The sequence below is a fragment of the Octopus bimaculoides genome, chromosome 5 (genome assembly GCF_046866305.1).
Source record: "Octopus bimaculoides isolate indiv1 chromosome 5, ASM4686630v1, whole genome shotgun sequence".
Classification (NCBI taxonomy): Eukaryota; Metazoa; Mollusca; class Cephalopoda; order Octopoda; family Octopodidae; genus Octopus; species Octopus bimaculoides.
Window position 1 is genome coordinate 63,505,182 of NC_142932.1, and position 18,411 is coordinate 63,523,592.

The 18,411-nt window shown below is 33.1% G+C and overlaps 1 protein-coding gene across 1 annotated transcript in view; it reads right to left on the reverse strand.

The window, feature by feature from the left end:
* Positions 1-7,276: 7,276 nt before the first annotated feature.
* The window catches only part of LOC106869597 (HORMA domain-containing protein 1), a 660,018-nt gene continuing 648,883 nt past the window's right edge, over positions 7,277-18,411 (reverse strand). The window contains exon 20 of the mRNA XM_089352345.1: positions 7,277-7,773. Coding sequence (XP_089208471.1) covers positions 7,678-7,773 — 96 coding nt within the window. The 3' untranslated portion in view covers positions 7,277-7,677. The remainder of the gene's footprint in view (positions 7,774-18,411) is intronic.

Here is an 18,411-nt window from a genome sequence, read left to right on the forward strand (position 1 = left end):
TTTGAAAAACGATGTGACTTCGGTGAACTCTTTGATAAATATAATGTTTTCATCAAGCATGGTTTTTGCAAAAATGAATACTATCTAAAAGTGTCAAAAAACGACTGGAAAACACGAAATTAGCAATTTCAGATTTTCTTGGTTTTTCATGCTTATTTGCAAAATTTTGTGAGTTTGAGTTCTGTGAAAAACGTTGTGACTTAGGTGAACTCCGATAAATATAATGTTTTCATCAACCATCTAGCCTATATTTACCTACTGGCCTATATTAACCCACTAGACTTCAAAATGTAAAGTGCTTTTTGCAAAAATGAAAACTATCTGAATGTGTCAAAACAAAAACGACTGGAAAACACGAAATGCGCATTTCTAAATTTTTTTTTTATTTTATTTATGCTCATTTGCTAAAGTTTGTGATTTTGAGTTTTGTGAAAAACGTTGTGACTTCGGTGAACTCTTTGATAAATATAATGTTTTCATCAACCATCTAGCCGATATTAACCCACTAGACTTCAAAATGAAAAGTGCGTTTTGCAAAAATGAAAACTATCTAAAAGCGTCAAAAAACTTCTGGAAAACACGAAATTCGCATTTTCAAATTGTTGTTTTTTCATGGTTATTTTCAAAATTTTGTGAGTTTGAGTTGTGTGAAATACGTTGTGACTTCGGTGAACTCTGATAAATATAATATTTTCATCAACCATCTAGCCTATATTAACCCACTAGACTTCAAAATGAAAAGTGCGTTTTGCAAAAATGAAAACTATCTAAAAGTGTAAAAAAACTACTGGAAAACACGAATTTCGCATTTTCAAATTGTGTTGTTTTTTCATGCTTATTTGCAAAATTTTGTGAGTTTGAGTTTTGTGAAAAACGTTGTGACTTCGGTGAATTCTGATAAATATAATGTTTTCATCAACCATGTAGCCGTTTAGGGTTAGGGTTGGTTTATGGTTAGTGTTAATGTTAAGTTTGGTGTTAGGGTTGGAATTAGTGTTAGGGTTATGGGTAGCTTGAGGGTTAGATATAGATTTATAGTTAGTGTTAAGGTTATTCTTAGGGTGAGGACTAAGGTTTAGATTAGGGCTTGTGTTTCCAAGTCTCATTAATGTTTCTGAGTTACATTTTTGAAATTGGTGACTTTCTCACACTTTTCAGATGGAGAAATAAACAGCGTGAAATCATTCGAAAATTGCAAAATGGAAAATTTTTGTTTTCTCAGACTAATATTCAACATTTGCCTGTCAAACTTTCTCAATCACACTCGTCAAATTGAGACATAATGTGTTAAAATTCATTTACTAATAGCTGTGATGATTACATTTACCAAATATTTCACTGAAGCTTCAACCTTTCTCAGAAAACATTAATATCTAAAATGTTAGAAATCAGTGCAAAATCATACATACCCTTCAGATTGAAAAGTATTGGGTTAATTGATATATGTTTACTAATAGCTGTGAAGATTATGTTTACCAAATATTTCACTGAAGCTTCCACCTTTCTCAGAAATCATATAAATGAAAAATTTGCAAATCAGCATCAAATTACTTGAAAATTTTGAAATGAAAAATTGTTGGTTTCTCAGGCTGTTATTCAGCATATACTTTCAATTTTTCTCACTAACACTTGTCAGATTGAGATGTAATGAGTTTATATTCATTTAGAAATAGCTGTGAAGATTATATGTATCAAACATTTCCCTGAAGCTTCAACCTTTCACAGAAAACATGTACACCAAAAATGTTACAAAGCAGCATGAAATCATTCGAAAATGGCAAAATGAAAAATTGTTTTCTCAGGCTAATACCATTGCATATTTGTGACTTTCAATGTTTCTCACCAACGCTGGTCAAATTGAGAATAAATAGGTTAATACATATTTACTAATAGCTGTGAAGATTGTATTTACCAAACATTTCTCTGAAGCTTCAACCTTTCACAAAAAGCATGTAAATCGAAAATGTTGCAAATCAGCATGAATTCGTTCAAAAATGGTGAAATGAAAATTTGTTTTGTGACTCAATTTTTCTCACTCACATTTCTCAGATTGAGAAGTAATGCATTAAAATTCATTTACTAATAGCCGTGAAGGTTATACTTTCCAAATATTTCACTAAAGCTTCAACCTTTCGTAAAAACATGAATATCGAAAATGTTGCATATTACTGTGAAATCATTCAAAAATTGGAAAATGAAAAATTCTTTTCGCAAGCTAATATTCATTGCTATTGATTTTCAATTTTTCTCACTTACACTTTTCAGATTACTAAGTAATACATTTACTTATAGCTGTGTATACTATATTTATGAAAGATTTCACTGAATTAAAAATATTAGGAAATCTACCCATCTACGATGGAGGCATAAAATGAGGGAGCGAAGTCATAACAGCAGTATATATTAAGAAATGTGTAAATGGACTTGATAAATTACTGGATGATGTCTTAGAGAAATCACATTATTGTTGGTGATACAGCATTCTATTGCAGCTATGTGACTTGTGTTTGCGACTAACTGACATGTGATGATGATTCACTCCCAAACTGAAATAGGCTCCCAGCCCCTGTATCATAAATGGTTATGTGGACAACTCCTAACAAAAGCCAGAGCTTCCTTCGACCACTACATAAAAAGTATTAAGATATACTTTTATTTTAGTTGTTTACACTGTTTTTTATTCTTATACATTCAAAGTTCACAAATTTCCTTATTTAAATTATGAATCATATTCCTTGTAATCATATCAATATGATTACAAAACTTCTTTGTAGATGATATTTTCTGTTTGGTCGACACTAATTTTCAAATTACTGAAGTCTGTTGCGATGTATAACTGGCCATGTGTAAACATTGGAGTGGGTAAAATACACCTACACAATCTAAAGTCTGGCTCTGTGCCTTATTTGCATGAGCAGAATCTTTAGGGTTGCAAAAAATTGAACTAAGACTTACCTCTCACTGTTCTATATGAATAATATCTAGATGTTCTGGTACCATGGGTTATTTTGATTGACGTAAACAACAGTTGCTTCGATTAGCCATTTTGAATCCTGCATGAGACTGACACACTTCAATAACCACTAAATAATCACACATACTGATGCACAATTTTTCCATTTTATTTTCACTATCAACTGTCCTCGCGACTCCCTTTGCATCTACAATGGGGCCATGAACTATATGATGAAAATCCAGAGTTACTCGTAGTCGGTGAATTTTTAATAGAAATGTGAAGGTGGTTTATCAATTCAAAAATTGATATCCATGAAATAATCATCCTTTCTGATTTTTTATGCTAAAAACCTTCCTGATGACTGTCTTTGTAATCCTGAAAAATATCGTAACCATTGGTCCAGCTGTCTGTCCTTGAAGAGGGAACAGATAAAGAGACAGACAGATGGATAGACGCCCAAATCTGTCCATCTACCATGGGAAACAGAGGTAGAGTATCGCAAATCTAAACCCTCTAACAAACTATACTGGGGGGGGGGGATCCAGAGTTAATCCTTGTCGCTGGAATTTTTAAAAGATCGAAAAAAAAAAAATGAAAGGTAATTTCATCATTATCATCATCATCGTTTAACATCCATTTTCCATGCTGGCATGGGTTGGATGGTTCGACGGGTCTGGGAAGCCAGGTGTCTGCATGAGGCTCCAGTCTGATCTGGCAGTGTTTCTACAGCTGGATGCCCTTCCTAACACCAACTACTCTGAGAGTGTAGTGGGTGCTTTTTATGTGCCACCGGCATGGGAGCCAGAGGGGTCTGGCATCGACCATGTTTGGATGGTGCTTTTACGTGCCACCGGCACGGGAGCCAGTCAAGGCAGCACTGGCATCAGTCATGCTCGGATGGTGCTTTTTACATGCCACTGGCACAGGAGCCAGTCGGGGTGAGTGGGCTGGCATCAACTAGATTTGGATGGTGCTTTTTATGTGTCACTGGCACGGGGAGCCAGACAGGTAGCACTGGCATCGGCTACAACTACAATTTTCATTTGATTGTGGTTTGATTTGATTTTGGTATTGATGTACTTGACTCAATAGGTCTCCTCAAGCATGGCATGTCACCCCACGATCCAAAGGCATTTTTTGAGTGGGCTGGTTATGCGACACTAGTGTAGGCTACAGCTGTGATCTCACTTTATTTGCCAGGTCTTCTCAGTCACAGCATATCTCCAGAGGTCTTTTGTCATTGCCTCTGTGAGGCCCAACATTTGAAGGTCATGCTTCACCACCTCATCCCATGTCTTCCTGGGTCTCCCTCTACCATGGGTTCCTTCTACTGTTTGGGAGTGGCACTTTTTCACACAGCTCTCCTCACCCATCCATAGTACATGACCATACCAGCACAGATATCTCTTTTGCACGCCACATCCCATGCTTTTTATGTCCAACATTTATCTCAGGGTGCTGAGACTTTGTCGTAAAACTCAATATCCATTAAATAATCATACTTTTTCACATTTTTTCCACTAAAAACCTTCCTGATTACCTCCTTTTGTAATCCCGAAAAAACATTGTGACCATTTATCCAGCCATTTGACTGTCAAGAAGGACTAGACAGATGGACATAACACCTGTAAGATGTGGACAGAAAGCAACTCCTGAAGATTCAGGTCTCCACACAAATGACCGTGTTAAATCTCGAGTGCTCCCCAGTCAGGCACAGACTGCATTAGGCTGTCAAACAACCTAGGTAGGTATTACTTATGCACTGTGACACACACTCTAGTGAAATACCCACCTCTCAAGTCAACCATGGGTTGATTGTGACTCATAAATATGTGAACCAGGTGCATTTTGAGACTTTAATTGCAAATACTATCTCCTGGTAAAACTCTGAGCACTTGTTGAGCAGGCCCTGTAGACAACTTGATGAGCTGGAGACTAGCATCATGTAGTTAGCATACATCTGCCCCACCCCCAATGTTGTCAAATTGGTTCTTTTGTCCATCTGCCAGCCTGGATTGTGGAGCATATTCTTTCATTCTTTTACTTGTATCAGTCATTTGACTGCAGCCATGCTGAAGCACCACCTTTAGTCGAGCAAATCGACCCCCAGGACTTATTCTTTGTAAGCATAGTACTTATTCTATCAGTTTATTTTGCTGAACCACTAAGTTACGGGGATGTGAACACACCAACATCGGTTGTCAAGTGATGTTGGGGGACAAACACAGACACACAAATACACACACACACACACACACACACACATATACAATGGGCTTCTTTCAGTTTCCGTCAACCAAATCCACTCACCTATCCTTCCTTTCATTATACTGACATTAATTGTGGTTGCTCATAAACTACAGAAAACACATATGGCATTTTATGTTTTATAAATCATATATACAATTCACCAAACTAACTGCCAGGATTACATAACTGCATGTTGAAATATTACATAATCTTATTCACTTCTTCAGTGTTTAATAAAAAACACAAAGAATGGTGTTAAGTGCTCAATACATATCCTCAATATGCAAATTATCAATAGACATTAGTAGGATGGTTGAACCTAGGACAATATAATAGGAGACAAGCAAATAAAGCACTGTCTTTTTTATATCTAAGTGGGCAGTTACGCATATACATTTGTGTACACTCACAACCATTCCCAATGTATATAACAGGGAAGATAGAAAAAGAGCAAGATAAGGGACAATCAAAATGTCTTGTAGACAAGACAGCTTCAGCATCAGTCATCCCACCAACACCACCACCTCAAGATGCAAGCCCAGAAACCTAATAGCAGGAACAGCAGCACTCAAGGTCAAATATGTTTGTGGTCTGTTAATTGACAAGTTTATGATATCAGTTTCAAAAGTTTCAAAGAATCTGTTCTTTGGAAGACACATATATATATATAATATCATTTTTAAGAAGTATTTATGCACAATATGTGCATAATTTCACTGGTAACTAAGCATATAAATACACCTTGATTTCCTCTTTATAAACAGTAAAATGGAAATTATTTTGATATGATTCATAGTCTTTTATCACTTGTCAGACAATAAATATTCATTCATCCTTCAGCCTATAAAGAAATCTTATAATATATCACTATTTAAATCAAATACAAACAAGAACTTATCTGTAATGACTAGACTAGATTGCATATCATGCATTCATATGTGTTACTAATTAATTAAGAACTATTTATGTACAACATAATATATATTAAAACCTTGAAATAAATATAAAATGGTGAAACCAAACCTTTTGAATGTCTTCACTCTGAAACTGTAAACAGATGTAAATACGTCTGGTTATTCTTTTTACACACATTTAAATTCTGGTTCATGTTTGATTTAAGTAGTAATCTGCTGTAAATTTCCTTAGAGAGCAAAAGAATGCAAGGCACTCATTTATCAACAAGTGTCAACAGATTGTGAAGTATGTCAAGACAATCTATTTGTTATTCTGTGTGTGGAGAATAACAAGATGTTTAAAATCTAACAGCAAAGGCTATACAAAAATTATAGTTTAACAATACAGGATAATAATCCCATACTCAGTGTGTGACTTTGAGTTAATATGAATAATGATGCATCATTTCATGTCCCCATCTTAGGAATATGCACCTGTGGATCCTTTAGAGAACATTTTTTTCTCAGATGTCTGGACTATCACTTTCAATATGGCTGCCACAAGTATCAAAGTAATCCAGTGCAGACACACCAAGAATATTGCAATTTATTATCATTGAAAGAGTGATGAATGGTAGAATGTAGGGCAGTAGATGGAGGATTGGTAAAGTATCAGTCTGAATGGTAGAATGTAGGGCAGTAGATGGAGGATTGGTAAAGTATCTGTCAAAATGTCTTGTGGTACTGTTATGTGTTTTATACTCTGAGTTCAAATCTCATCAGTAATATAGCGGTAATATTGATCACAGGCCAATAAAATTGAGTTTCATTATTATTACTACTTCTAAGGTGGCAAGCTGGAAAAATTGTCGCGATGTTCTGGGTTCAAATTCCACCCAGGTCAACTTTGCCTTTCATCCTTTCGGAGTTGATAAATTAAGTACCGGTTGAATACTGGGATCAATGTAATCGACTTATCTCCACATCTGAAATTGCTGGGCTTGTGCCAAAATTTGAAATCATTATTATCGATGCTATATAAATAGAAGGAAATGCACTTCTGTTGTAAGATAAAATTTTTACTAGAAACCAGAAATAGAGATGACATCAACATATTCAAAGAATTAGTAAATTGACCTTTAACTAGTGTAAGAGATAGCTATTAAACTCAAAAAAATTTTTCAACATATGTATTTATTCAACAACATTGACAATTCCAAGGATGATTATAAAACTCAAATAACTGGTACAAAAAGAGAATATGAATGTAAACATAAAAATCTGCAACAGAAGAGGAAATTTCCATAATAAGAAAATGCAAATAATGATGATGATGACAATAATAATTATTTCTAATTTAGGTACAAGGCCAACAGTTTTGAATCAATGATGTCAACTCTGGTACTTTATTTTATCAGTTCTGAAAGGTAATACTGATCTTGGTAGGATATGAATTTATAATGTAAAGTACCAAAAGAGATCTTGCAATGCATTTTTTCTGACATTCCAGCAATTCTTCCAGCTCATTCTTCACAACAACAGCAACAACAACTATTATAATATACAATGCTCAACAAATTATACAATGATAGATTTAACAGCTAAGCTTGCTTTTTTCCATTTCAGTACTGGATCATCATTCTTTTCCTTAGTTTCTAATTTCATTTCATCAGCCTGAAATTGATGAAAGAAAAGATAAATATTTCAAATATTTCTCATTTATAATGAGTTCATTCAGTAATAATCTTCTTTGATGATTAATCTAATATGAATCCTGTTCCACAAGTATAAGAGTGTTTGTTGGTGACAATTTGCTACTAGTTCATTCATATTTATCACACCTTGCTTTAAAGGTCTTAGAAACAGTAAAGCCTAAATCAAGTGCCTTAAGTTTGGGATGATAGAATTTGAGAATTTACTCAGTTTCTTCATTGCTAGATGAATTGTGGTCCCCTAGTGAAGATAACATATTGAATCATGGTCTAAGTGAATATGAGAAAAAAGTATTTTGTTAATCATTAAGAGTCATATTATTATAAGCTTTCTTGACAATCACTGTAATGTTTGGAGGATCTTTGAATCCTTATTGAGGATTGCACCTAGATCTTTCTCTTCTTCAATAACTTTGAATAACTTCAATAACTTCAATTTATATGAATAGTTTAGATCAGTGCTTCTCAAATTATCTGATGTGGTGTACTGGCAGTTATTTTTTCCAATGTGCCAGGGACCGGTAATATTTCTTAGTAATTTTAATTTATACCGGAAACAATATATATAATGAATATAATAAAAGTTGACAATTTTTAAAATCTTATATTTATTTTGTAAACGAATAATACAATGTTACATAAGCATTTTATAATGTTTCTTTCTTTTCTGGAAACTCGATGCATATTGGCAGCTGATGGCTTGTGGACAGGCACAAGTTCGCGGACCACTACTTTGAGTAGCATTGGTTTAGATTGCTTTTATCTAAGAACTTATACTCTTTCATAACGAAGAGTAACTGCCATTGATTAGACAAACATTTCCCAACTGTTTTATCCTTAGGGAACCTTTGAAATAAATTTCATATCTCAGGGAACTATCATCATCATCATTATCATTATCATCATCACCATCATCTTTTAACGTCCATTGTCCATGCTGGCATGGGTTGAATGATTTGATTAGTCTGATTTAGCATAGTTTCAATGGCTGGATGCCCTTCCTAATACAAATCACTTTACAGAGTGTGCTGGGTGCTCTTATGTGGCGCTGCAGAGATGCTTTTATATGATGCTACATGGGTGCTTTTACATGGCATTGCACAGGCATTTTTACATGGACCCACATGGGTGCTTTCACATGGCACCACCATGAGTGCTTTAAACCAACAGAGGGACTAGTCTTAACATTTCTGCTGCAGAGTACAGGTCTTCTTGAGTACAGCAAGGTACCAGGCATCTCAGTCCTTTGTCACCTTGCCTGAAAGGTTCAGCATCTTGAGGTCATTCTTTAGTAATTCATCCCATGGCTTCCTGGGTCTCCCACTTCCATGTGTTTCATCTACTTTGAGAGATCAGTACTTCTTTATGGAGCTGTCGGCATCCATACATTACATGACCAAACCAGAGCACATGGCAACAAATTCCTTTACACTAGCACTCTGTTGAACATGTACATTATACATCCAGCAGAGCAATACTTGCCTCATTCCTTTCTAACCTTCACATTCAGGGCCCGCATCTCACTGCTTTATAGAATGGTGGTCAAACTAAAGCGTTTGACCTGGTGACAAAAATTTTAAAAAATTAGTCTAATAGGTGTAAAACAACTTGCTGTGAATGAATATGAAGAAAAAAATGCGCGCTTGCGAACGGGGGGGGGGCGTAGGGAGAGGGCTTGGAACATTCACGGTGTGAATGTTCTGAGATGCCTCACTGGAGCCAAGAAACAAAAGAAAAATAGTGTAATAGATGTAAAACGACTTGCTCTGAACGAATATGAAAAAAAAAAAATGTGCTCTCGCGAAAGGCGGGGTGGGGAGGGGACTCAGAACATTCACATCGTCACACATCGTCAGTCCATGGCTTTTAAACTATAGTGTTCGACCCAGTGACAAAAGTAAAAACAAAAATTAGTCTAATAGGTGTAAAACAACTTTCTGGGAACGAATATGAAGAAAAAAATGCGCGCTCGCAAATGGGCAGTGGGTGGGGAGAGGGCTCGGAACATTCACATGGTGAATGTTCCGAGAGGCCTTACCAGAGCCAAGAAACAGAAGTAAAATAGTGTAATAGATGTAAAACAGCTTGCTCTGAAAGAATATCAAGAACACACACACACACACACACACACATATATATATATACATACATACATATGTTTTTATTTATGTATATATTAATATTATCTTGTAAATATGTTAATAGTTAACAGGGTAGCAAAAATCTCACAGAAACTGGGATATTATAAGGGGTAGAAATTCCATGTTAAAGTGATGTATTTTTAGTTGATATAAAGAATAATAATAAATGGAGCAACACACATATAATCAATAAGTTCAGGGAACCATTTTACAAATGCAATACTTGTGCTGAATGCTAAGATTACGTACAAGGAATAACATTATATAGCTAAGTTAAATGACCGTTAGTAACAAGAACGCTAGTTTACAGGGAGCTGTTTTGGGAGAGAGGCTATGAACGCTATACTAAGAGTTTAAATTAAAAGAAGACATAATGAGCCGCAGAAAATTCTTAAAATTAATAATAATGGTAATAAACATTTTTCTTGTAAGTCGAAGGAGAAAGGGAGAGAATCCAATGGATTTGTATCTCCTTAATAATAATATTAATAAATAGTAATAATAATAAATTTATTTTTTATATTTATAATAATAATAATAACAATAATAACATTATAATATTATCTGAAGTAACAATTATATCTAACTCCAACACCAGTTGATCCCACTCTCTCTCCTTCTCAAGTTAGTAAAGCTAGTTTTACCACCGTAAAGTTATATTCATAGAGTTTTAAGTATATTTACATATATACTATTGATTTTGTTATCGTAAGTAAGTTTATAAAGTAAATTTCATGCTAACAACCCTTCGTTCATCTCCCCCAAATCCTCCTAAATCCACGTTTAATTCATTTTTTTAAAGATATATCGATACTTGTACTTTATCTCAATATTCTATCCTACTTTTACCTCTACTTCTATTAATATACCTCTGTGCTACAAAGTAATATGCAAAGTAGCACGTTTTTCCTGACGGGATATAACGTTTTAGTTAGACAAGTATTCCAACATAATTTTAAATATGTATTCATTGCATGCGTATTCTTTTATTAATTTACGATATTGCATCAAGTATTGCCATTTATTTGGATTAGTTACTGTATCTTAATATGATACAATATCAATGGTTATCCCCCATTGTAAGTTAATCTCTACTCTCTTTACTTCTCAAGTTTGCACAGTTTTTTTTACTCCAGATATAGTCATATTTATATAGTTCACACATATCTTTATGTATATACTAAAGTTCTTGCTATCGTAAGTAATTTTGCAAAATAAATTTATTACTAAATATAATAGTAATAAATATAATAGTCTTAGTAAGTTTATCTGGAAACTTAAAGGGTAAAGATTTTTGTCCTCTCTGTAACTTGAAGCTATTCCACATTCTGTTCTCCAAGAATAATTTAGTGAACCAGATAACACAGAGAGCATACAGATGCCAGTATTAGAGGAAACACACCTTCAGCTCGTTTCATTAATTTCATCCTTTTTACTAATTTTAGTTATTATTTTTTTCACCTACCTACATACTCACTAGTTAACAGCCACTTTACATGTGGTATGAACTATCACCCCTTTTTGTATTTATTTTTATTAAACTTTAGACAATAAATCTCATCTAGTTACCTCCATTTACCCATTTGGTCCATCCCTACAACTTTTCCTTATTGCTTGATAGACCTTTTAATATTATTATTATTCTTATCAACTCTCTTTGTAGTTTTTTTATCCAGTGGGTTTATAATCATACTCAAATATATTTTAGTTAATTATAACTTTGTAATTTTTGTTTCCCACCTTTGTAACCAGATATGTTAATGCAGCGTCTCTGAATCGTTCACACTGGACCATAACTTTAATATCAAGTTTTCATTGACATCAATATTTCTTTTAATTTTTCAATGATACTGCTCCCACTACCTATACACATAGGTTTTTTTCTATTATTTTATTTTTTAAATTGTTTATTCATTCATTTATTTATTTATTTATTTTTTAATAGTAATGAAAATATTATTATAACATATCCATCTCCTTAATAATATTAATAATATTAACAATAATAGTAATAATGATAAATTTATTTTTTATATTTATAATAATAATAATAAGAACAATAACATTATAATATTATCTAAAGTAACAATTATATCTAACTCCAACACCAGTTGATCCCACTCTCTCTCCTTCTCAAGTTAGTAAAGCTAGTTTTACCACCGTAAAGTTATATTCATAGAGTTTTAAGTATATTTACGTATATACTATCGATTTTGTTATCGTAAGTAAGTTTATAAAGTAAATTTCATGCTAACAACCCTTCGTTCATCTCCCCCAAATCCTCCTAAATCCACATTTAATTCATTTATTTCTTTATCTATAAGTATATTTTTTGTTAAGATATATCGATACTTGTACTTTATCTCAATATTCTATCCTACTTTTACCTCTACTTCTATTAGCACAGTAATATGCAATGTAGCAATGCTACAAAGTAATATGCAATGTAGCACGTTTTTTCCCGACGGGATATAATGTTTTAGTTAGACAAGTATTCCAACATAATTTTAAATATGTATTCATTGCATGCGTATTCTTTTATTAATTTACGATATTGCATCAAGTATTGCCATTTATTTGGATTAGTTACTGTATCTTAATATGATACAATATCAATGGTTATCCCCCATTGTAAGTTAATCTCTACTCTCTTTACTTCTCAAGTTTGCACAGTTTTTCTTTTACTCCAGATATAGTCATATTTATATAGTTCACACATATCTTTATGTATATACTAAAGTTCTTGCTATTGTAAGTAATTTTGCAAAATAAATTTCATGCCTATTCCCCTTCGTTCAACTTTCTCGAATCAAGCTTTATTTCACTTCTTTCCTTATCTATTAGAATATTCTAAGATATCTTTCTAATCGTACTTTCTTCTATGCTATGTCCAATATTCACTCCCGTTTTTCATTAATATACCTCTATGCTATATAGTAATATATAAGAAGCACGTTTTTCTCTGGCGGGATATAATACGTTAGTTTATCATGATTTACAATATTACATCAAATAGGTATTTTTGCATATACATTTACCTACATTATGTATTCTTTTATTATTTCATTACTTTATAGTTTTGTACCTTGTATTGCCATTTATTTAGGTTAATTACCATAACTTAATATGATACAACATTAATTGGTTACCTATATTTACTATCCATCTTTGATTTCCTTCCTTCTAAACGTTTATTTACGAATATGAAAATTCACTCTTTACACAAATCTATTGGATTCTCTCCCTTTCTCCTTCTACTTACAAAAAATTTTTTTATAACCATTATTATTAATTTTAAGAATTTTCTGCAGTTCATTATGTCTTCTTTTAATTTAAACTCTTAGTATAGCGTTCATAGCCTCTCTCCCAAAACAGCTCCCTGTAAACTAGCATTTTTGTAACTAACGGTCATTTAATTTAGCTATATAATGTTATTCCTTGTACATAATCTTAGCATTCAGCACAAGTCTTGCATTTGTAAAATGGTTCCCTGATGATAAAATCATATGTATAAACCAACATCTCTTACTCCTTTGGAGTAGAGTGCATATAATTTTGAAACATGTGTAGGAATTAAAGGAACTTATTGATTATATGCGTTTTGCTCCATTTATTATTATTATTTACATACATACATATATGTATATATAAAGAAGACCACTAGGTGGACGGCTAATGTGCTAGAAGAAGATCACATTCTTCTAGCACATTAGCTGTCCACCTAGTGATCTCCTTTATATATAAACATATACAATAATCCTTTGAGATCTCAGATAATTTTTCTGAATCCCGATTCTTTCAATGTGTTAGTTCCATGGTATTAAATTGATATTAATTAAGAAATACACACACACACACACACACACACATATATATATATATATATATATATATATATTCACAGCAAGTTGTTTTACACCTATTACACTAATTATTTTTTGTCTTTGAGCTCGGGTCAAACACTATAGTTTAGAGACCATGGACTGACGATGTGTGATGATGTGAATGTTCCGAGTCCTCTCCCTACCCCACTGATCGCAAGCGCACATTTTTTTTTCATATTCGTTCACAACAAGTCGTTTTACATCTATTACACTATTTTACTTTTGTTTCTTGGCTCCTGTGAGGCGTCTCGGAACATTCACGCACATTTTTTTCTTCGTATTCGTTCCCAGCAAGTTGTTTTACACCTATTAGACTAATTTTTTAAATTTTTGTCACCGGGTCAAACGCTTTAATTTGACCAGAATTGCTGTCCATATACATGCACCATACAATCTTCCTTTCACTCAGAGAGAGCAATCTTTCATGGTCAACAAAGCTAACAGCTCATTGAATTTCCTCCATCCTATTCTTATTCTAGCTATCACACTCTCTGTGAATCCGCCCCCCACTACTTAGTTTGGTCCCTTAGGTAGCAGAAATTATCTACTGCCTCTAATGAACCACAGGGAATTGAGTAAATCAATTTCCTGAGTTTCTAAAGTTTTTATGGATCTTTTGCATCTTCCACGTACGAAAACTATCTCCTCTGATGGTGTGCCCATAGCTTATACTGGGTACACTGTATGGAGTTTCTGCCTACACCTTTCCTAGTTTTGCTTCCACACCTGGAATTTCTACATAAAATTTTTTATCTTTATTTCTCTTTTTCTTTCTCTTTCATAAAGTAAAATTTCAAAAGGTAAAGAAATAACAGAAATCAAATTGTTGTTCAAGAGACCTCAAAAAAGATAAACATAAATAACCAACATTCTATGTAATATATGCAAAAATATGAGATCAGTTAATAACTATTAAAATAACTTTGAACATAATGGTAAAAAATGCATATGATAAATCAAGACAGTATGTCATACATAACAGGCAAATATAATTTTTAAAGGCAATGTAAATAAAGAAATTTGCTTCTCCAATGAGAAACCTGCGTTTGTCTTTTGGTAACCAAATACTTAATTCGGTGTCAAACACAGAGATTAGCACACAGAGATTACATCTTCAAATTAGAGGAGATGATTTCTATTTTTGGTCTTGATATTTGCTAAAAAAAAAAAAAAAAGAATCCGGTTACTCTTTTTTTTTAATGGTAAGTCAAGAAAATGTCATTGTGTGTGTGTTTTTAATTCTTCCTCTTCCCTTAAAGTCAAGTTCTCAGTCTGAGTAGAAAAGACAAAGTATGGACCCCTTGTTTTATACACTTTAGATGAGAGAGAATGGAGAGATAATAATGTTTAATGTTGATCACAAGTTCTTCCAGGTAGGTTTCAATAAGACTTGCAGTAGCTGGTATTCTTCTTCAGTCCTAAGCCTTAGCAGTAGTTGAAACATTTCAAAATTTCCTTTTGCAGCATGATTTTTCCAAAGAATGAACCGTCTTTTAAATCTAAGAATTTTGTCATTTGAAGTCAATACATTTTCTCCATGGCCTTTATTTGAATTGTTCAGCTGATTTGTTTTTCAGCTAATTTCTGAAATCATTTTCATTTTCAGCTTATTGTTGTTTTCTTGAAAGTATTCCTGTAATTTAGCTTATGACTCAAACACTCAATTTAGGACTCTTTTCCTACCTAGCAACCAAATTTCTGTATATACTAAGAGATTTCTGAGTTCTTTGTTCAGATTACTTCACAATTTTTTTATACATTTCAGAATGAACTTTGTATAATAAAGTTGACCATTTTTGTAAGCAATATAAATTGGATTGACCCAGCCCTACAGTGTAAAATTGGGTAGCTGGAAACTGTGTAGAACTCTATCAAATGGATTGACCTGTAATTTGAAGTCCAGCCTTTTCACACTGTGTCATACTGATTCTGTCTGAGAATTTCATTAAATGTACACATGTACACAGCTGAGAGAGAGAGAGGGGGTGGGGGAGAGAATACTTGATTCCAAACTAGGGTGAAATTACATATGAATTATATGCGTATATACTGCAGACATTCACACACACATACATATTGCAATAATACCACCAGCAACAATATAATTTGGGTAGAAACCTTGTAGTGTGCATTCAGAGCCCTTATGTTGTTATTTGGCTCTCACATGTTATCTTACAGTAGGCTATATTCCTGGACTGGATACACATGTGACACTCCTCTTTGCATAAGAATAATACAAAAACAATATAACATAAGGATGGAGGATGTCACACTTTAATAGTAGGTCACAACATTTGTTTCTGCATCATACATCAGCTTTAAGTTGCTAAGTTTTTTTTATCATTATAAAAGGTCATTCTTTATAATTACTACATAGTTGAATATTTTTCAGCATCAGTTGTATGTGGGCACTTCACTGGGTGGAATATGTTTAATTGCTGTTAGATTTTACTGAATACTCTGGGTATACAATGTACATTACTTCACACCAATCACATTATCAGATTCCGGGAGATGCAAACACAAACATATAAGTAATATTGCAATAAAACCACCAGCAACAATATCAGTAAAAGAGCCATGGTTGTCTTCGAGTTGTCTTCATAGTGTTAACAGAAAAGAAAAACTAATCTTACTTGAGTGATAGTTGCAGTTAAATAAATAAAAAAAAACCTAAAGTAGAAATATGAAGGAATTGAAGATGACTTTTACCAAAGAGTGGATGAAATGTGTCAAGAGAAATAAAATAAAATAAAAATAGCAAAATAAAAATAAAGGATTATAAAAAATAGTTAAAACATTTCAATTTTTTACAACCTGGTTAGTTTTTTTCAGTCTCTTCATCATTTATTATGTTCTCTGGCCAGTATGATTTTTCAGTAACCCCTATGAACTATACTGGCAATTAATCTCTAAGCTGCAAATGGGGTGTATTAATCAATGGTTGTCATAAAATATCAAATAGAAAATACTGTTATGGAAAAAATATATGACATTCATGTGAGCATAAATAATGTAATATTTCTTATATCATAATGTAATTTAGAGAGAAACTTCAGTAGTTGTCAGAAAGTACAGCTGAAGCAACATAGTATATCTTGAGTAGTAAATGGATTTTGGTAGTGGGTAACCAACGAAATGAAATATAGCAGATGGAATTGAGTAGACTGGACATTGATTAGTGTTGGAAGGATAGAAATGAATGCATATATTGTGTGTATGGAATTGCTAGTTTGTAAGGGTATAAGATGAGATAAATGTAAATAAATGTAAGCTAAAGATACAATAGTAAATTAAATAGATAAAATAAGTGACAGAAAGCTGGCCTGTTACTTAGAGAGCATTCTTGCCAGCCACTATTAGGACAAGTGCATTTGGCAATCTGGTCAGAATATCAGATGCATTTTGGCCTTATTGGGTCTTTTCAATCGTGTGAACTTGAAGTTAGCCACATGCTCAAACAAGAATACATATATAACATTACGAGTATAAATATAACTCATAATATATCACCTATTCTATATCTCATACTAGATGAGCAGTGTTTTGTCTAAGTCAGACTTGTTTAAGGGGCATAAACACAAGGAAAAAGAAAGACACCAAAGAGAAAAACAACATATTCCCCTTGCAAAAATGGCAGATCCATTTAGTTGGATACACCAGAGAAACAAATCGTTCAACAAATCACCCTCAGCCCAATCTTGACCCCAAAATATGCCATCACTAAAATAACTAAAATATGATGCAGCCACTAAAATAACTGCATGCTAAGTGGACCCTACACATGCAACCCACCACACCCCTCCTGGGTTTTGCTAGTCTTCAAAAAATTGAATCTGATGTCTTTGTGCAGCACCCTAAGACTGGCATTGTTAACGTTCTGGACCTGCTGGGTGAACTCAGCTATCCTAATAACATTTGACCACTGAAAATATTTTTTCCTTTGGCCACAAATGACAGTTCCTCAGTAGCTATTTCCTGATACTGAACACAAAGGACACAGTCATATTGAAGATGTTGGCAATGATTGATTGGTGGTTTAAGCATGCTTTTCATTTTCTGTGTCAAACTGGAATCTGTCACAGCCATATCGGAAAGAGAAGTAAGAAAGTTAACACTTTGGGTATATCATTATTACATAATGTCATGTTTATGACCTGCTAAAATTTGCAAACAAATAGTGTATAAGGTATAATCATAAAGAATTTTGAAATATTTATCAGAAAACTAGTTATTATTTGTCAAAAGAAACAAAGAAGTATGTTATTCAACAAATACAGATTTCTCAAATCAAAATTAAAACAATCTTTCTTCTATTTATGATTTAATTATTTTTATCAACCCATGTAGACTAAGACCAGGTAAAATTCAGGCACATCACACTTTACCTTCATTGTATTATAAAAATAAAATTACTTACACCAAATAAATCCAAGAACAAAGCTTAGATGCTTAAAAATAAAATTTTCTATAATTATTTTTTATCAAAGTTATCAGTTTCAGTGTTATTACGAAGAGTGTTCTTTAAAGACTTCCCCTGACCCACTTCCTAAGGACTGGGATAAATGAGACTTG